This window comes from Saccopteryx leptura, chromosome 13 (assembly GCF_036850995.1).
Source record: "Saccopteryx leptura isolate mSacLep1 chromosome 13, mSacLep1_pri_phased_curated, whole genome shotgun sequence".
NCBI classification, from domain to species: Eukaryota; Metazoa; Chordata; class Mammalia; order Chiroptera; family Emballonuridae; genus Saccopteryx; species Saccopteryx leptura.
In genome coordinates, this window is record NC_089515.1 from 47259244 (window position 1) to 47280429 (window position 21186).

The window sequence follows — 21186 nt, forward strand, 5'->3', positions numbered from 1 at the left end:
AGTTATTTAATCATCACAACAACCCATGTGGTAATGGTGTTTATATTTCTGCTTTTACGGAGGATAAACTGAAGAATGGAGAAATTAGATAGCTTGCCCATGATGACTTGGCAAGACAGCACAGAGCTCGGACCAGAAAACAGGTCTGTCGGACTCCAAAACTTGTTCTTACATAATGGTCAAGACCCTGGAATTTGAGTCTCCATGGTCAATGACCTCACCACCCACGCCTATCTCGGCTCCTTAGGAACGGCCTTCCGCATGCACTTCCACAACATCGGGACCCTTGATCGGGCCTGTCCTCTGGTGTAGCCTGAACAGCGAGAGGTCTCTATTGATTCCCCGACAGCACTGGTTTATGACTTGCTATTGCATCTCTGATCGACTGCATAAAAGCCAAATTTCCCCATATTACACATTTTAGAACTCCACTTTCTTCTGAGCCCTTTAGAAGAGGCTGTGCATATGGCACTGTGATTCCTCTTTTCTCCCGTCCCTCTCCCTTTCTCTCTCTCTCTCCTACCCTGCCAACACTACATGCTAGTTCATCTCTGAAGATACTTAACAGTGGGAGCATCTACCACAGTAGGGAGATCTGTCTAGGGAAAAACCCGACTCTACTCTACCCTCTGAGAGACATGCTCTTCCAACATCTGGATCCTACTTGGGACTACTTTTCTTTTTTTTTTTTTGTATTTTTCTGAAGCTAGAAACAGGGAGAGATAGTCAGAAAGACTCCCGCATGCGCCCGACCAGGATCCACCCCGCACGCCCACCAGGGGCGATGCTCTGCCCACCAGGGGGCGATGCTCTGCCCCTCCGGGGCATCGCTCTGCCGCGACCAGAGCCACTCTAGCGCCTGGGGCAGAGGCCAAGGAGCCATCCCCAGCGCCCGGGCCATCTTTGCTCCAATGGAGCCTTGGCTGCGGGAGGGGAAGAGAGAGACAGAGAGGAAGGGGGGGGGGGTGGAGAAGCAAATGGGCACTTCTCCTATGTGCCCTGGCTGGGAATCGAACCCGGGTCCCCCGCATGCCAGGCCGACGCTCTACCGCTGAGCCAACCAGCCAGGGCCGGGACTACTTTTCTTGTCTGTTGCCAACTCACTGCAGTTGAAAGTTCTCTGTGAGATCCTACTTTCTTACCCTCTAAAATGTCCATCAAAAACTCTCTTGGGGTCCTATCTTCAACCAATACTACCGGCTTCCTAGGGGCAATGCCTTAACACGATCCAAATACTTGAACAAGGATTGCTAACAATGCTTTAACAATTACCGACAGCTTGATACGAATGCTTACAACAGAACCCCTTTTGCTTGCTTCATAATTACAATATTGTATGTATTTCTTTTAGCTTTAATACTCTAACTTGGATAATTATCTGACAGCGAGTTCCTGAAAAGCATCTGGGAGATATTAATTTGAAAGAACCAAATTCTGATTCTCTTATTGTAAAAAAATAATAGAATTTTGAAAATTGCAGAATTATTATATATCCATGTCAAAAACATCCAACGGATATGTCCTCTCTGCTATGAAAACGTCTGTAATGCTTAACCATAATCCATATTATAAGAGATTTATAAATTGTGAATTCCATAGAGAAATAAATGTATTTTCTACCCTCCGCCTAACCTGCAAGAGTCCTACAGTTAATTCTACCCTTGGGGTATCATTCACATTTAATTTATCACTGATCTGTTGGAATAAAAACTATTTCTCCTTCGGACATGTCCAAAAATAAAAATGACCAGTGTGCGTTACCGAATGTACTCATTCTGTCCATGATGGGAAGAGTTTTTAAAGAGAAGTCACAGAGTCAATTAGTGCCTTAGACCTAGAGAGGACAAGACCGCGCGTTACTGGAAATGTAAAACCTCACACTGAGGGGATGCATTTGTCATTTTCAAGTAGCAAATTGTCTTTCTTATTCTGGTCTACACATTTAGGAGAAATAAAAAGATATCCCTTTTCCTGTCTCTTCCTTATTAACCCTCTTCACGCTTTCCTAGTGGGAAGAGATTCACAGTCAATAGGCAAAGTAACAAGCCAATGAGCATCAGTGAGTAAGACCTCCCTCTCCTTCGCATAGAGACCAATTAGTGGGGGGAAGCGAGGGTCCTCTTTTCTTGTATTTCTGTCCCTCATCTAGAAGAAATTACCCCTCATTGACACCATGGCTGCAAGCCACTGGTTGATTGTAAACTTGAGATCCTGTGCTCTGTCTGGTCGGACAAGACCACCAAGATAAGCGGATCCCAGGGGAATAAGATCTGGCAGAGACAGTCCACAACTTCAGTCCACTATCAGAGGTACATATAGTCATCAAATATGTGGTTCTATCATCTCTGATGGGTCTTAAGCTCAAGGAATCAACCCATGAATTTCACCTATAACACTAACTGCTCTGGATGTAGTTTAGCTGGGCAGGGTTTTTCCCCAAACATGGATCATCCTCATCCCCAGAGGGGTTCTGGCTATGTGCCTCTGAGCTGATTCAAAATCTAAAATTTTAAATGAGAAGCCAGACACAGTCAGGGCCTGGTTGCAGGAGTTTTAGACTTGGAATTAGCTTGCAGGTGCTTAACAAGAATCGGAGCATCCTGGGATAAGCATGGGACCCTGTCTGAGGAACTGCATTATTCACTGAGCTGCACCACACTTAGTATTACGGAAAAGAAAAACAAAAACAAAAAACCACAGGTTGCCTGACCAGGCAGTGGCACAGTGGATAGAGTGTTGGCCTGGTATGCTAAGGACCCAGGTTTGAAACCCCAAGGTTGCCAGCTTCAGCACAGGCTCATCCGGCTTGAGCGCAGGGTTGCTGGCTTGAGCCCAAAGGTCACTGGCTTGAGCCCAAAGGTTGCTGGCTTGAGCCAAGGTCACTGGCTTGAGCCCAAGGTAGCTGGCTTGATCAAAGGGTCACTGGCTCAGCTGGAGCCCCCCGGTCAAGGCACATATGAGAAAGCAATCAATGAACAGCTAAGGTGTCGCAACTATGAGTTGATGCTTCTCATCTCTCTCCCTCTCATCTGTCTCTCTCTCTATCTCACTAAAAACAAAAACAACAACAAAAACCCCACGGTTCATGAAGTCAACCATTAGAGATCATATAATCACACAACTCAATGACTGCAAGTACCTATAGAATAGACTGCACTGTAAAAGCTATTACCTGTCCAAGCAAGCAAGGACCCTGAGCCATCGAACCCTAGAGTATACAGCTTCTAAATTTCTTCTCCAGTGAAGTAGAAAGGGCACAGAGACAGACATCAAAGGTTGGTGCTCAGTCCCCTGATTGCCCACTAGCTAGATGTGGGATTTCTAAGCCTCCGTTTTTGCGTCTATAAATGACAGGCATGAATTAGACAATTTCCCAAAGCCCTCTGTATGCTAAAGTTTTTAACTCACTGCCACTGAGAATCTCAGCAGGGTCTTGGATAGTCTAACAAGGGATAAGAACAATGTCCTGGACCCATGGGTCCTGCCCACAACGGAAAAGGCAAACAAGCACTAAAAAGGGAACTTCCTTCCCCAGGAGACGTGCCTGTGCAGTGACTCCCGGGTGAGACAGAGAGAAATGCTGTCAGAGGGGAGATTTTGAATATTGCCTCTTCAGGGGCCCTAAAGGCAACGCGCATGTTTTACAACAAACACAGCTGGTTACAGCCTAGCCTGCGATGCACATTTCTTGGATTAACATCTTGAGATCTCTTAGTGCGATACACAAATAATACTAGTTGTGTATCTTTTGCAATCTGGAAAACAGTAAAAAAAAAAAATCTCTCTTTAGGCAAGACAACATATGGAGAGAAGGGCAGACACACTTTCATGAAGCCGTTAGCCAAGCGGTTTAAGATAAGCCTTCTCGGTGGAGGGGGAAATGTTCATTTGTACCTGAACGTGCCTTTTGAAGGCAAAGCTGTTCTTGGTTACCATCTTTCCCAACTCCTATCACAGGCTTACGATAACAATGCTCATCCTCCAGGCTAAGTGATATGTACACGCGTATACACACACATTATTACAGATATGCTAGTAACATTCTGCATTAACACGGAGGATGAGAGTGCTTTATAGAAGATGCTTTAGCTCATTAATTCTCGGGATGCCCATGAAATAGCTGGGCGTGGGGGTGGGGAGCCAGTGTGCCAGCTTACTCAAATGACAGAGAACTGCGCGGGTTAAGCCATTGGCTCAAACTGGTCTCGTGCCCCTTCCGCAGAGCCTGTGATAGAACCCAGGATGCCACCTTCGGCGTTGACTACACTGCTCTCATGAAAAGATCACAGGCCTCACTGCAGTGATTCAGTGTTTGATTCTTCTACTCGTCTTGTCCTCCCTGGGTCTCTCTAGCACCTGCAGCCCGTGGTCGTGGGTGCCACGGGAAAAGCTGAAGGGGCTGCTCACTCACGGGCTCAGAGGTCCAAGCATTGCCTTCCTGCCTCCTACTTCGGTAGATGAGTCCACGATCTTGAAATCTGTACCTAGGCCTACTTTACGCTTTTACCCCATCTCAACTTGACAACCTCACTCCAATCTCACTACTCCATGTTTCACCTTGAAGATTTTTTTTTTTTTTTTTTTGTATTTTTCTGAAGCTAGAAACTGGGAGGCAGTCAGACAGACTCCTGCATACGCCCGACCGGGATCCACCCGGCACGCCCACCAGGGGGCGATGCTCTGCCCATCTGGGGCGTTGCTCTGTTGCAACCAGAGCCACTTTAGCACCTAAGGCAGAGGCCACAGAGCCATCCTCAGCGCCCGGGCCAACTCTGCTCCAATGGAGCCTCGGCTGCGGGAGGGGAAGAGAGAGACAGAGAGGAAGGAGAGGGGGAGGGGTGGAGAAGCAGATGGGCGCTTCTCCTGTGTGCCCTGGCCGGGAATCGAACCTGGGACTTCCGCACGCCAGGCCGATGCTCTACCACTGAGCCAACCGGCCAGGGCCTTGAAGACTTCTTAAAGCTAGAGCCTCTGAGAGATGCCCCCCTTCTGGACCTTCAGAGGTCATGGCCTCAGCCTCGTGCTCTGTCCAAGGACAGAGATGGGAGAAAGGCAAAGCCACTGAGTCAGTGACAACAAACCCGGGCACCCTGAGGATCAGGGTCCCCTGAATGTTTCCAGGACAGCCTCAGAGAGCCCCCTCTGTCCTGCTGGGGTCGTGCTGTCGAGAGGACATTACCATGAGGGCAGTGTAGGTGTAGGGGTAGTGGTAGGCCAGGTAGCAGACATCCTCACTGTGCGGGAAGGTGACAGCGAAGGTGAGGGTGTAATAGCACTTTCTAGACGCTCCCCCTGTGACAGCCGTGCTCTCGCGATAATGATTTCTAAAAGAGAAAGGAGAAGAGAGGACAGTGAGGGAGACGTGAGGGAAGCAGTCGTTTGGGGTTCTAGGTGCCATAAACTTCTCACGCTCTATACTGGCAAAATGATCACTCAAAACCCAGAGGTGCACACGTGAGCTTACTCCTAGGTGGTGAGCCAATGTCTAGTGGTGCCCTGTCTCCTGTGTTTTCTAAACATGCCACGGGCCTCCCTTGTGGTATCTGCAAATGAGGCTCCAGGGTCACTGAGACAGAAAATAGAGGGAAGTGGGAGTCATTCTGTTTTTCCTGGAATTCAATTGCAGACTGACATTTTATTACCCAAACGTGGGTTTCCCCAACCTCTGCCTCTCCCAGGTTACACAGAGTACAGTTACTCCTTTCCCTTCCACCTGCCAAGTGGCTGCATTAGCAGTCATGACTCTATTTAGAATTCAAACTCCAAACTTAACATATGCTGTCTTATCGCCGCGACAGTCCACTGCGTAGATCAGGGGTCCCCAAACTACAGCCCGCAGGCCACATGCGGCCCCCTGAGGCCATTTATCCGGCCCCCGCCGCACTTCCAGAAGGGGTACCTCTTTCATCGGTGGTCAGTGAGAGATGCAAAGCATGGCATCGCTCACATACAGTACTACTTCCAGTGACGTGGGATGCACGCCTCATGGCTCCGGAAGCACGTCACATCACTTGTTACATCTAGCAGTGACAAATATGGAACCGGACATTGACCATCTCATTAGCCAAAAGCAGGCCTGTAGTTCCCATTGAAATACTGGTCAGTTTATTGATTTAAATTTACTTGTTCTTTACTTTAAATATTGTATTTGTTCCTGTTTTGTTTTTTTACTTTAAAATAAGATATGTGCAGTGTGCATAGGGATTTGTTTATAGTTTTTTTTATAGTCTGGCCCTCCAATGGTCTGAGGGACAGTGAACTGGCCCCCTGTGTAAAAAGTTTGGGGACCCCTGGTGTAGATGAAGAAATGAAGGCTTAGAATAATGAACTCGTCAAAGGTTGCAAGGCCAGGCCTGACTGGTGGTGGTGCAGCGGGTAAAGCATCAACCCAGAATGCTAAGGTCACTGGCGCTAAGTGCAGGCTTGTCAGCCTGGGGTCATCTGCCTCAGTGAGGGAATCATCAACACAATCCTAAGGAAGCTTGCCAGCTTGAGCCCAAAGGTTGCAGGCAGGAAAAGTCCAAGGTCACTGCCTGGGACAAGGGGACATTAGCTCAGCCCCAGTCAAAACATGTATGAGAAGCAATCAATATACAACTAAAATGAAAGCCAAAGAAAGCAAAAATTAAAATAAAAACAAAGTGAAAGCAACTATGAATTGATGCTTCTCACCCCCTCTTACTCCCTTCCTGTCTCTATTGCTCAAAAATAAAATAAGAGAAACTTGAGGGTAGAGAAAAATGAAAAAGAAAAAGAAGAGTTTGCACAGCCAAGACCTGAGCCGGGATGTGTCGGTCGGCAAGGCCTTTGTTCTTCCCACTCGGCAGCACTTTCCTCCCAAAGGAATACGTTTCTCACCCCAAACACGGCGCGCCTTTTCTCAGCCCAAGTGTGTACATTTCCCTCTATCAAAGATGAAGAGCCATTTTTTTTTTTAAGTGAGAGGAGGGGAGGCAGACAGACTCCCGCATGCGCCCGACCGGGATCCACCCGGCAAGCCCACTAGGGGCGACGCTCTGCCCATCTGGGGCACTGCTCTGTTGCAACCAGAGCCATTTTTTAGTGTCTGAGGTGGAGGCCATGGAGCCATCCTCAGCACCTAGGGCCAACTTGCCCTAATTGAGCCATGGCTGCAGGAGGGGAGGGAAGGAGAAGAGAGAGAGAGAGAAGTGAGAGGGAGAGGAGTGGAGAAGCAGATGGGTGCTTCTCCTGTGTGTCTTGACTGGGAAGCGAACCCAGGATTTCCACACACTGGGCCGATGCTCTACCACTGAGCCAACCAGCCAGGGCCTGAAGAACCAATTTTGATCCTTCAGAGAACAGCATCAAAGGAAACCGCCCCCAAAGGTCCATTTCCAAATGATATTTTCCCTGCACGTTGCTAGGTGCACGTGCGACGTCGGGCGCTTGGGGGGCTGGGGTGGGCTGCCCGTGGAGGTCAAGACGGCTCTACAGGTTCTCCTGAGGAACAGTCATCAAGGCCGCACTGTCCCCCAGCATCTACCCAGACACTGAAGACGTAACTGCACCTGTGAGCGTTTACAATGTTGGTCTACTGGTCCGCTGCCCTTCGGGGTTTTCTTGGGAGAAGGAATAGGGAGGGGGGCGGAAAACAGCAGATAGTTATTTTGGGTGTCCTTGACAAATATAAAAAATGAGGATTATTCTTTTCTGCCTTTTTGCTACCTTCCTTCCACCTCCCACCAGAGCAAAAAGAAAAGCAAGCATGAAAGGGAGAAATTGAAATTGTCTTGTTTCTTGTGGTGTTGTGGATTTTTAATATTTATAACACTGGAAATCGGAGGAGGTAAGTTGGGAGTCTCACGAGCTATGGCCTGACACACTTCTCTTACCTCAATTTCTTCTAACATGGTACCCAGGAGCCAAGGTCACTCCAAGGAAAGAGGGGTACCCAGTGACTACTCCACCCAGCTTTTCAGCATTGCATCAGCAGGACCCATTCCCTTTGTGACACACACACACACACACATACACACACACATTTGCTGTAGCTTGGTGGGCAAAATTCTCATGGCCAAGACTAGAAGCTCCCCACAAACCAGCCAGTCCGCTCCAGGGTGGCTGCAGACCGCTGAAACTTAAGAAAAACGAGTATCACCTCATCTAGGATGAGTTTCAGCTAAGGGGACTGAGTCTCCACCGTGGGGGGTGTGTGTGTGTGTGTGTGTTAAACTCTAGCTGAATGTCAGGCTTCCCCGCTGACTCCCCCTGGTGGCTGTATTGTAGCGGGAGGACCCAGGGCATGACTCTACCATGAGTGAAAGTGCCTTCTTCAGAGGTCTTTAACCTTTATCGAGACCACCTTCCTCAAAGTGAAATGCTTCATATATCCCCAGAGTGGAACACTTGGCGTGCAACCATTCACCAGGTCCGTGATAAAGCACGACCCCATCCACATGTTATTTTTGTTTCCCCAGCTATAATGCGAACCTACACGGCAAGGCAGTAACCTTCATCCCTACTGTAAATGGTCCCCATGGTCTTCCTTCGTATGGAAAACCTTTCCCTCGTCCTCCTTCAGGACTCGTTCAGGAAGCCTTCTCTGATATCCACCCTCTCATATAGTTCTTAGCATGCTGTGTGTCTCTCTCACTGCCAACACGTGAGGGCAGGGATCATGCTTACTATTTGTGCAGCTTCGTTGTTGACACAGGACCTGAACTTGGCAGCTTTTCAGTTAAAGTCTGTAGGATTAAACAGACCTAAGACTTCAGAGTAACAATAAGGATGCTTAACATATTTTACTTCTAATCCTAATGACCTCTTTTGAAAGTAAGTACATACTTTTATGCCCACTTTACAGATGGGGAAATTGAGGCTCACAGTGTTAAGTGTCTTGAGCAACCCCATACAACAGGCCCAGGAAGCAGCGTCCAACCCCAGGTGCAGGTTTAGTTCAAAACAGTTTTGTTTGGTTTTGGTTTTGGTATTGTAGCACCGATCTCATAGGAATAGATAAAAGGATACGAGGTTTTTTGAGCCAATTCATCAAATGAGAATTTGAAGTTTTGATCTTCATAAATCAGTGCTGCCTATAAAATCTAAAATAACAGAAGGAACATAAAATAATCCAGATAAGAGCCTGTGAAAATGACCCACATCACTGTAACTCGACATTGTCAGTATTTGATGCCAGTCAGTAGATGTTTCTACTAACTCTCAGTAATAACTGCTCACATTCGTCAACACCTGCTTCGCACCAGGCGCTGCTCTGAGCTTTCCCCGTGCTGTATCTCATTCAGTTCTCAGAGTCACTCTGTCTGGGAGATGCCATTGTCACCCCCATTGCACAGACGAGGAATCGGAGTCAGAGAGAGGCTGGAAGAACTTGCCCAAGGCCACACCACTAATGAACAGTAGAAGTTCGGTTCCAAGAACTCTCTCCCCTCCACCTGCTCTCTTCGGTGGACAAGAAGCCTGGGGAAATTGAGTGTGCTCTTGACTTTGCCAGGTCCTAGACAAGTCATCATGGTCAAAGATGAACTTGGATCCAGCCGCTCGCTGGTGGAAGTTCCCCCCTTGGCTTTTCCATTCCCTGAACCATTGCTCTCTCATCATCATAAACTCCTCAATGAAGCCAGGGGCCAAGTACACACATGCATAGTTATGAACCCAATTCGCTTTGATTTATACTTAAAAATATGCTGGGAAGTCATCTTTTTTTTCTGTGTGCGCATGAAGTAAGCAAATACTCAGAGAGCGAATTAGATCATCTTATAATAACAATGGCTGAGGTTAACAGGGGTGCCCCACTCCACAGAACAGGGTCTGATCAGCCCTGCCACCAGACCTCCCTGTGTCTGCGCGTTTGGAAATTCTCCGTAAGACCCGACCTCTCTCCCGAGGTTCCGCGGAAGGATGCGCCAGGGCAGGACTCTGGTAGGACGTTCATCTCCAGGAGGGAGCTGGTCCATCTCTCTCACAGGTGGACACAAATGTCTGAAGAGATCAGCCGTTGTGTTCGACACGGCCACTCCCAGTGGCTGCTCCCTCCTTCTGCCCTTCGGCACCCGAATGACGTTAGCCCAGAGCCTGGACAGCACCTGAGCGGTGTGAGGCTGTGCACAGTGAGGGCAGGAGCAGCCTGCGGAGAAGTGATTGGGCACACACTAGGACTGTCCTTGCTTACACAGAAGGCGTGAAGAAATGATTCTGCACATTAATGTTCTCCCTCTAGACTAAGGATCACATTTTATTTTCTGACCTTGTGATCTGCAAGGTGGGTGAGAGAGGGGGTCCCCTAGAGGGGAAGGAGGTGCTTAGGGGAGGGGCAAGAGGACCTACTGAGCAGAGGAGAAAGTATTAGGATTTCTCTTTCAGTTTATTATGATCTCAGTAGCAAGAAAGAAGCTAAGCCGTGGCCAGACAGCTCGACTGGTTAGAGCATCGTCCTGAAGCACAGAGGTTGCAGGTTCGATCCCCAGTCAGGGCACAAACAGGAACAGATTGATGTTCCTGTCTCTCTATCTCTCTCCCTTCCTCTCTCTCAAATCAATAAAAATATACATATTTTAAAAATAAATTGATAGATATATATATGAAATTCCAACTGCCCTTCTGTTGTCCCACCTGGCTGCCTGACCTCGCCCTTACTTACTGGACAATCGCCCCTGAGGCAGAAAAATTCCAGAAAGCTGATCAACTGCCCCAAGAAGGAGCATTCCGGAAAGCTGAAATCCTAAAACCACAAAAGGGAACATACCAGAACTTTTGACTCAGTACCCCCTCAGGCTCTCCCAAAGCTATAAAATTCACCCCTAGTCTGTAACCGGTGCCCTTCTCCCAGAGAAGTGCCCGGCAGGGTTCCTTTCTTCCTTTCAATAAAGACTGTTACTCTGGTCTTTTTGGACTCCCATGGATTCCAACATTTGGTGCCAAAACCCGGGACAGGGTACTAACTGCCTGGACGATCCCTTTGTGCCATCCAAACTTACAACCAGGGAAGCAATGGCCAGTGGCAGCTCGTCCTGGGCTTACTCCCGGATTCTGTTTGGACGTGTAATTATAGGTTGATTGGCCGGCAATCTGTTTCTGTCCTGAACCCCTGTCAGACCAGAAAGGTAAGGAGTTTCTCCCTCCCTTCCCCGGTTGGCCTCCAAATTTCTCTCTAAAAACACCCCTTCCTGGTTGGACGGTTTTGACTTCGGACCCCATATCTACGAGTGGTCTGCATCTACTCCTTTATGGACTTCTACAAAAGTCACGGGGCGCCTAGCCAGGCCCCCTCCTACGTCCCGGGATCTCAGCCTTGAGGTGACGACCTCCTGTCTGAGACTCTCTCTCTACGGAGATTTTCTCCTCTCAGAACTGTGACTGAAGGCGGGGACGCCCCCTTCTCTCACCAGTCTCCTGTACTGTGGGCTCCTCTCAGTCCAAACCGTCCAGCCAGACTTCTCTCGGAACATGGGCTCCTCCCAATCTCAGGCCTCAGAGACTACTCCTCTACTCCTTCGGGACTCCTCTACTCCTTCAGGACTCACTCTACTTTCTGAGGTCCACAGTTTGGGAGGTTTCTACTCTGAGAGGCCTGCTTCTATGGACTTCCTCAAAAGTCTAAGTGCCTAGCCAGGTTGCTTTCTACTACCATTACAATATCCTAAGAGATCTTGACAATTTCTGCCACCGGACGGGCAGGGCATCAGAAATTCCTTACATGCAGGTTTTCTTATCCCTTTTCTCCTGTCCTTAATTTCTATGCTGCTTGTTCTACACGCAGCCCTTTTTGGCCAAAGAAACCTCACCTAAAATCTCCACTCCTAATCTTTCCTTCTCCATGGACTCCCAACTCTCTCTCCCTCCTGCCTAACCCCCTGGGGCACCCCTCTCTCAGAACCCCTCTCTGGTTCCTCTGCAAATCTCTTTTGCTCGAGTCTCTTTCCTCCAAGAAGCCCCTTCCCCTCTCTTTGCTGAATCCTCTTTCTCATTCACCTGCAAATACTAGTCTCTCTTTCTCCTCCCCTGCTGGCCAGGGGCCCCTCCCTTCTCTACGGTGTTCTTAGACCACTCCTCCCTCCTTACAGAAGCGTGGCTCTGTCTCTTTTTCTTCTTCGATCCATCCTTCCCCCTCCTCAGAGACTAAGTGTGCCTTCCACTACCCCTCGTCCTCTCCCCTCTCCTCAGAGCTATTAATCTTTTAACTCCTCTGACCATGTGGCACCACCACCAGCACTTTAATCTCCTCCCCCTCCTCCTGCAGATTCTGACCCTCCTTCTTTCCATCCAGCTGTTCACGCTGTCCATTCGTCTGCTTTCTCTCTTCCTCCCCTCTATGCTGACAACACCCTGCCATCTCAAAAGCTTAAAAAAGCAGAGTTGTCTATTGAGCTGTGTGAGTAATCTGTTTTGTCTCTTTGTTCGTCAGAAAATATCTCTAGTATAATTTTAATTGAAACAAGTAAAGCGCACTCATTTAAATTCCTTAATTCATAATTTATATGTAAAGTCTTTGTTTAATATGTAACTGTGTCTGTTTCTAAGGCCTTAAACCAATAATTACCCGCCTCTTAAATCAAGGCTTACTCATCCCCATGGACTCTCCCTGCAATACCCCATCCTTCCTGTTCGAAAACCTTCAGGGGCTTATCACCTCTTACAAGACTTACACCTAATCAATGAGGCAGTAGTTCCCCTCCATCCAGTAGTCCCTAATCTCTACAGGTTACTGTCACACATTCCCTCAAACACCACTCACTTCACAATCCTAGACCTAAAGGATGCCTTCTTTACCATTCCTCTACACCCTGACTTTTACTTTCTGTTTGCCTTTACCCAGACACTAATGCAGCCCAGCAACTTACATGGACTGTCTTACCCCAGGGGATCAAAACCAGCCCACACCTGTTTGGGCAGGCACTAGCTCAGGATATAGCAGCATGCAATCTCAAAACTAGTACTCTCTTACAATATGTAAATGACCTACTCCTCTGCAGGCCCTCCCTGCCTGCCTCAAGGAGACACACCTCCACCCTTCTTAACTTCCTCACTATGAAGTGATATCGTGTCTTCTCTGCTAAGACTCAACTTCACTCTTAGTCCACAGTCTATCTGGGCATCACCTTAACCCCCACCACCTGAGGTCTCACCCAAGATCGAACTCAGACCCTCCGCAGTCTCCAACCACCTACCACTGCAAATCAAATCCTTTCTTTCCTCGGTCTAATAGACTTCTTTAGACACTGGATTCCCAATTTTACTCTCTTAGTCAAGCCCCTCAGTGAGATCTTCTGAGCATGGCTTTTAAGGTCTATAATGGCCAAGGGAGCAACAGAAAAGGCAAATAAGGCCCAAAAGAAGTCAGGAAATACCAGCTTTTGGCATATGCTCTTAAAGGCTCCAGCACTCTAAAGGGCTTCATAGGATTCCATTGGGGACCTGCTCCGGGGTGGAAAGAAAGGTCATTGAACCGAAGCCTGCCAGGCTTCCCAGACCCACCGATTTGCACACCTTTGCTATGGAAAGAGGGACACGAGAAGGTAAGCTGCCCCCTTGCTCCATGGAGGGAGGGGTCAGTCTCTTCTAGCCCTGCTCCAGCTACCTGTGACCTGACCTTGCCAGTGTGCTGGGAATTGCCACTGAAGGCCCAAGGACATTGTTCACAAGCCTAAGGTATTTCTTCCAAGTAGCAGATAAACTGATCTCATTTCTTATAAACACAGGGCCGTCTACTATGCCTTGCCTGAATATTTGAGTTTTATTTATCCCTCTAAGATCTCTACTGTGGGTATTGACAGTCTGAATTTGTTGCTTTATTTAATGTATAATATCTCCTTTATTCCTCTTGTCTCAATGCCCCATGCCTATTGTAGGCTGGGACCTGCTGCTGATTCCAACTAGAAGCAGTGGTCACTAGGACTTAAACTCTAGCTTCAAAGTGTAGAAAATGTAACCACCCTTTTCCTAAGCACTTACAGGATTTACAGGTTACTCAGAAAACTATTCAAAGACTGTCCAAGAAGTGCTTCCAGCATTACATCACCGAAGGACTGACTTTCAAGTGGACAGATCCACACACCATGATCCTGACAACTCCCACTGCTGCTAAAGTAGAAAAACGGTATGCCTTACTCCAACCACAAACTGGAAGCTGGTTGGTCTACGTGTGGCAAATATATAAAAAGAAACTAAGGACTCTTTTAATCAGACTTTGGAAAAAGGGAAACTAGGGTAAAAAGAAAGTCAACTTAATTGTCACTAAAAATTAAAGATTTTTAAATCAAGAGTTCTGACTAGAAAGGAATTGTATGGTTTTGATAATAGAAGGTATAAGGCAGGGGTCTGAAACTCAACTCAGCATGTGGGCGGCAGAGCAAGATCACAGCCGTTCGGCGGCCGCACTAGGTCTACAAAAGGCAACTGTTACGCAACACTTTTCTCACTGCAGTTGAAAACAAAAAAAAATCAGTACAACAAGCACAATCTGGGCCGCATACGGCCCGCGAGTTTGAGACCCCTGGTATAAGGTATGGAAATACTTTTGAAAGAAAAAGGAAAAAGCAAGTTGTTATGAAGGCCAGTTATTTCTGGATAAGAAGGTGCATGAAAGCTGAAAGTTTATGTAAGTTGTAGAAGGTTTGTGTAGGTTGTAGGAGGTTTGTACCGAGAAAAAAGAATTTGTACAGTCAGAAAACTGGTTTTCAAAGAATGTTTAATCAGTCACCCTACAATCCTCTACTCTCCCCACTTATTAGGGCGGCTTTCTTCCACCCTGACCATCTGGAGCTCAGAAACAGAGAAACGAAACCGACCCATTGTCCTTCTATTCTCTATTCACCTCTCAACCTACCTCACCCAATCAGGGGCTTTCTACTTGTGTGGCACCAACACCTATATGTGTCTCCCTACTAATTGGACAGAAACCTGTACCCTAATCTATCTCACCCCAAATATCAACCTAATCCCACCCCATGAGCCTCTTCCAGTTCCTAGTATACTACCTGTCAATGTAAGGACCAAACAAGCTATACAGGTAATCCCTCTTCTTGTTGCTTTAGGAATTTCTATAAAAATAGGTCTAGGGGCAGGGGGACTGGCCACTTCCCTGTCTTATTCCTACTGTCTCTCTCTCTCTCTCTCTCTCTCTCTCTCTCTCTCTCTGAAGCCCAGCGAATTCATAAACATGGAATCAGTGGTTTCGCACAAACTGGGTGTCTTGACCATTGTCTTTCATTAGTCCACTCACTCTCCTATTTATTTTTCTAACTTTTGAACCCTGCCTCTTCCATTTGTTCACTAGTTTCTTACAGAACCACATGCAGACCTTCACCAGTCAGATAATTGGAAAAATCTACCTAACCCTACACACCAACCCTGAAACCTGCCCTTGCGAAACAGAAAAATCTAGAACCCTATAAAAACACCCCTACTCCAAACAATGGTGGAAAAACCCCTTATTCTCAATGCTAGCACCAATTATAGGACCAATCCTAATTTTGTGCCTAATATTAATGCTTGCTCCTTTCTTTATCAAGTTCTTACAGGCTTGAATGAGAGAAATCTCCAGGATTACCTACAATCAAATGCTTTTACAAACCCTACTCCAACTACCCCGGGGTGGGGGGTTCACGAAGGAGGTCCCCATAGGGATAACAGCAGGAAGTAGCTCCAGAAGATGGCCAGTCTGAGACAAACCTCCTTCCTGAACCCCATACCCTTTTCTTCCCCCCACCTCATTTCTTTCTTATCATACTACAGTGTTGAGAAGTGATAGATATATGAAATTCCAACTGCCCTTTGGTTGTTCCGCCTGGCTGCCTGACCTCACCCTTACTTACTGGACAATCGCCCCTGAGGCAGAAAAATTCCAGAAAGCTGATCAACTGCCCCAAGAGGGAGCATTCCAGAAAGCTGAAATCCTAAAACCATAAAAGGGAACATACCAGAACTTTTGACTCAGTACCCCCTCAGGCTCTCCCAAAGCTATAAAATTCACCCCTAGTCTGTAACCGGTGCCCTTCTCCCCGGAGAAGTGCCCGGCAGGGTTCCTTTCTTCCTTTCAATAAAGTCTGTTACTCTGGTCTTTTCAGACTTCCATGGATTCCAACATAAATAAATAAAGAAGCTAAGTTGTCTGCAGTTTAATCTGGGGACAGACGGCCCTGCCCTTCCACAGCCCAAGTCCCTCTGATGTGATGAAGAATTACAAAACAAACGAGGTGACGGCCCAGCAATCCTACCCACTCTTCTCTGCTGTGGCCTCAGGCTGGATGAGGAAGGAGCCTTGCATTTACATCATCTTTACACGTCAGATAATTAAGTATCATTTGTGTACAGGAGGCTCATCACCTCACATCTTTTAGCTTCCTTGGATTAGTGGGTTTACAGATTATATTATCTAAATTGAACCTTATCATAGATACAGTTAGTTGATTTCTTTAAAGTTATGCTTAGAAGCCATAGCATGACAACAATATTAAATTTCCAAGCAGACATGACCAAGAAGGTCTACTTCCTACTCTTTATAGTAGCTCTTTCTTAAAACAATCTAACTAGACTTGAGAAGTTAATCAAAATTTTTCAAAATTGTCCAAAGGACTATTTAGATGACATTTTTATGTTAAAGCCTAAGTGGATCGTATGCCCTGAGTGACCAACAGTATAAAAAATACTGTTGACCCTTGAACAACACAGCTTCAAACTGTGTGGGTCCACTTATCCATGGGTTTTTCCTTTCAATGAATACTTTAAAAATGCTTTCTCTTCCATATTATTGTCTTAATTTCCTAGTTTATTTTATGGTGAGAATACAGTGTATAATATATAACACATAAAATATGTATTAATTGACTGTATATGTTATCTGCAAGGCTTGTAGTCAACCGTAGACTATTGGTAAAGTTTTGGGAAAGTGAAAAGTTTCATATGGATTTTTGACTGTGCAAGGGCTGGGGGGGGGGGATCCCTGCCCTTCACCTCCACGTTGTCCAAGCCTAAGCTGTATAACAATTAGGTGGACAGTTAAAATTATTATTTGTTATTTTTTTCCCTCTTCTTTTAAGATTCTTAACTTTTTGCATGTTTTCTAATGTACGTAATATATCAGTACAGTAAGGGGTGTGTAACTGATTAAAAAATAATTCATGAACAAATCTATGTCAGAAGCCCACGCATTTGGAGAGCTCATCCTGACTGATGACAACAGAATCCACAAAGTCGTCAGCCCGCCTCTCTAACAGATCATCACTGCCACTTTCTGAAGTACAGAAATATTACAGGACTTCTGTAAAGCCAGGATCCACGGCCACCATCACAGCCACCCAGCCCATGCAGGTTTGCATTAGATTTGGACAGATGGTAATGAAACAACGGAGTCAAGAACTGGTGGGCCATCATCTTTAATCCTAGCTTGCACCGAGTGGGTAAGTAAAAACACACACTGGGCTCCAAAACCCACTCATTCAGTGCTCACAAAGCTACAGACTTATCCTAGAATCAAAGGTTTCTAGCTCACCAGCCTCATTCACCTCTGTTCCCCATCTCCTTCTCTGTGCACAAACTCTGCACTAACTGGCTTCTCCTTCAGCACTCCACCATCTTGGCTGCTTCTCCTGGCCTCCTCCACGTGGCCTCTCTCTGCTCTCCACCCTGCTCTCCTCTAATGCTAATCTCAGGAACCGAGAGAGCAAGCTCCCGGTCTGCCCCACTTTATAGTGCAGAAATCAAAACCTTTAATCCAATATACAAAGTAGGGAAGTCTCTAATACAAAGTCACTTATCTGAGGCATGATGGGATTGCACCACCCCACATCAAAAAGGGTGGGAAAGGCTTAGTCCTAAAACCAAGCCCCAGGTTACAAGGATCCTGCCTGCCCACAGCCCGCCCTCAACACACATTAATATCACCTGGGCGACGGGCTTCCATGTGGGCAGCGCCATCTTTAACAAAGTGAGCATAATATATTATCTGCCCAACAACTTCTCAGTCTCTTCTTCTCCTTCACCGTTTCACGTTCTACAACTCGGGTGCTGAGACGCGTGGTTCTCTCCACAGGAAGCGCCCTGGCACCCCCTTAAACATGGCACTACATCTGGAAATTTAACAGCACAACAGACACAGAACTGGGTTCCTGATGACATACAGGAGACAGAAATGAGGGGGAACAAGCTCCCAAGGAACACACTAGGTAGAGTAAACGCAGAGAGGAGCACAGAAACCTCCCAAAGCCATCACACCAGAGATTACAATGTGTCAACAGGGAGGGATGTACTGTAGACTCCACCCATTCTGCAGCAGGGGGAGGTGTTCTGTTTTGCACTTCAACAAAGATACACATATCTAGCCTGTTGTTACATCACATTATTGAAAACATGTTAACATAATGTGGTGAATAATTGAAAAACCAAAATATGGTGTTGCAATGTTATCCATTTATCTCTGCTGTATTCATGGCTGGGATAAGGAAAATGAATTACATTACATATTCATGGTTTTCCTGTTATCCCTCTGTTCCTCTTTAATCACATAACAATTGTCTTGTTAATGAATCTGAAAGCTATTAAGGCTAACATCCGCTTTCCTCAGGCCAAGGCTGTGCCTCTGGTTGTTTGGCTTGTCCTTCTCCTCCTCTGAGCAGATGCTGAACCCTGAAGCCTGCTCCTGACCCTCCACCGGCAGAGGGGCAGCCTCCAGGGAGGGAGAGGGGGAGGTCCCACTGGGAGAGGACACTGACTGTTACCATTGTTCAATCTTCAACTAAAACTAAGCTCCCGGTCCAAGCTGGCTGCAAGCTGGGTCTTGCATGTTTATTTAGGGTTACTATTTTCAGAGGCCACCACAATTTATTCTTTTTTTTTTCAAGTAAAGAGAGAGGAGACAGAGAGACAGACTCCCACATGCACCCCGACCAGGATCCACCTGGCAACCTCTGTCTGGGGCCAATGCTCAAATCAGCAGAGCTATCCTCAGTGCCCGGGGCCAACTCTTGAACCAATCAAGCCACTGGCTGTGAGAAAGGAAGAGCAAGAGAAGGGAGAGAGGGAGGGGAAGAGAATCAGATGGGTGCTTCTCCTATGTGCCCTGACCAGGGATCGAACCCGGAACGTCCACCACTGGGCTGATGTTCTAGTCACTGAGCTAACTGGCAGGACCCTAAAAGTTATTCTTGACACACTCATGTCCACATTTAGGCTTTTGTTATTTTTCCCTGCAGCTGTGGCCTCTATTACCTTGCAGTGATTTTTAGTCTAAATCTCTTTGGATCACAGAAAGATCCTGACAGTCTCTAGAGCCATGATGGTGAACCTTTTTATAAAAACCACCCACTTTGCAGTGCTGGTCAACCTGGTCCCTCCCGCCCACTAGTGGGCGTTCCAGCTTCATGGTGTTAGGTAGCTGTTGGGCAGATAAAATATATTATGCTCACTTTGTTAAAGATGGCACTGCCCACAAGGAGGCCGTCGCCCAGGTGATATTAATGTGTGTTTGGGGTGGGCTAAAGGCAGGCAGAATCCTTGTAACCTGGGGCTTGGTTTTGGGATTAAGCCTTTCCCACCCTTTTTGATATGGGGTGGTACAATCCCATCATGCCTCAGATAAGTGACTTTGTATTAGAGACTTCCCTATTTTGTATATTGGATTAAAGGTTTTGATTTCTACACTATAAAATGGGGGCAGAACGGGAGCTTGCTCTCTTGGTTCCTGAGATTAGCATTAGAGAACAGAGAGAAGAGCAGAGAGAGGCCACGTGGAGGAGGCCAGGAGATGCAGCCAAGATGGCGGAGTGCTGAGTGAGAAGCCAATTTATGCAGTTTGTGCAAGGAGGAGGAAGGAGATGGGGAACAGAGGTGAATAAAGTCTGGTGAGCTAGAAACCTTTGATTCTAGGAAACTCAGATAAGTCAGTAGCTTTGTGAGCACTGAATGTGAGTGGGTTTTGGAGCCCAGTGTGTGTTTTTACTTGCCTGCCGGGTGCAAGCTAGGATTAAAGAAGATGGCCCGTCAGTTTTTGGCTCCGTTGTTTCTTTACCGACTGTCTGAATCCAAAGCGAACCTGCATGGGCCAGACTGCTGTGATGGCAGCCATGCCTACTGGCTTTACATTAGCGGAGCCACCAAACAGCCTGCGACTGAAAAAGTGGGCAGTTTTATAAAAACGTTCGCCATCACAGCTCTAGAGAGATAGGTCAGAGAGTAGTTGCTACACAGGTGAATGGAAAACCAAAAACATTACACTCTTTTGTTGTTATTCTAAAGAATATAATGAAAATACCACCCAGGTCCATATCCTAACCCATCAAGGACCAAGAGTGCCAACTCCTTTATTACACACTGCAAGTCAGCCCTGCTCTGTGTTCTGTACACTATTGATATCTCTGTGGTGACCTGTGCCTTTGTGTGTGATCCAGAAACGAGGCCTTGACCCTTCCTGTCTGCCAACGCTCCTGTCCTCCTGGTCTCAAAAGTCAGGAGGCAGAAGTGTATGCACTTTCTCTTCAATATTGAAAACAACTTAAACTCTAGAATATCTTATTTTAGTTCTTAAGGGACCTCTTGTAATCTCAGAAAAAGATGAAGACTTACTTTATCCAAGAAAATAAGTTCTAGCTTATCAGTTTTTATTAAAAAAAAAACCCAAAAAACTAGCCATGAGCTGATAATTAATTATATATTTTCTACCTATTCTAATAATTCTTACTCTTTTCTTTTTTATGCATTTTGTATTTTCTTTCCCCCTCCCAAATGTACAAATAAGCAACTCATGGGTCTGGATTTCTTTTACCAAAAGCTACAGATGATTTAAATTTCATTACAATTTTAAAGGATACATTGATGAAAACGGCTAGTGGTCAAGGGTTGAATATGAATATTTTAAGACCTCTCACTTTCATTTTTCCCAAAAAGAGTCATATTACTATGTGTATTTGTCACATGTTCACTCTCATCTATGTTGTGTATATGTATATTTTTTAATTGATTGGTTGATTGAAGAAAGAGATAGAAAAAGAGAAACAATGATTGTTGTTCCACTCATTTATGTATTCATTGATTGATTTCTGTATGTGTCCTGAGCCAGGATTGAATCCACAACCTTGGCGTAGCAGGACGACACTCTAACCAACTGAGCTACCCGGCCAGGGCCCATTCTCATCTGCTTTGTAAAACTGAAGAACAGGCCCTGGCCGGTTGGCTCGGTGGTAGAGTGTTGGCCTGGCGTGCAGGAGTCCCAGGTTC

General features: G+C 46.5%; 1 protein-coding gene across 4 annotated transcripts in view; it reads right to left on the reverse strand.

The window, feature by feature from the left end:
- The window catches only part of AGBL1 (AGBL carboxypeptidase 1), an 822308-nt gene that overhangs the window by 649894 nt on the left and 151228 nt on the right, over positions 1 to 21186 (reverse strand). For all 4 annotated transcript variants that reach the window (XM_066355294.1, XM_066355295.1, XM_066355296.1 and 1 more), the window contains one exon: positions 5180 to 5324. In XM_066355294.1, the coding sequence (XP_066211391.1) occupies positions 5180 to 5324 (145 nt within the window). The remainder of the gene's footprint in view (positions 1 to 5179; positions 5325 to 21186) is intronic.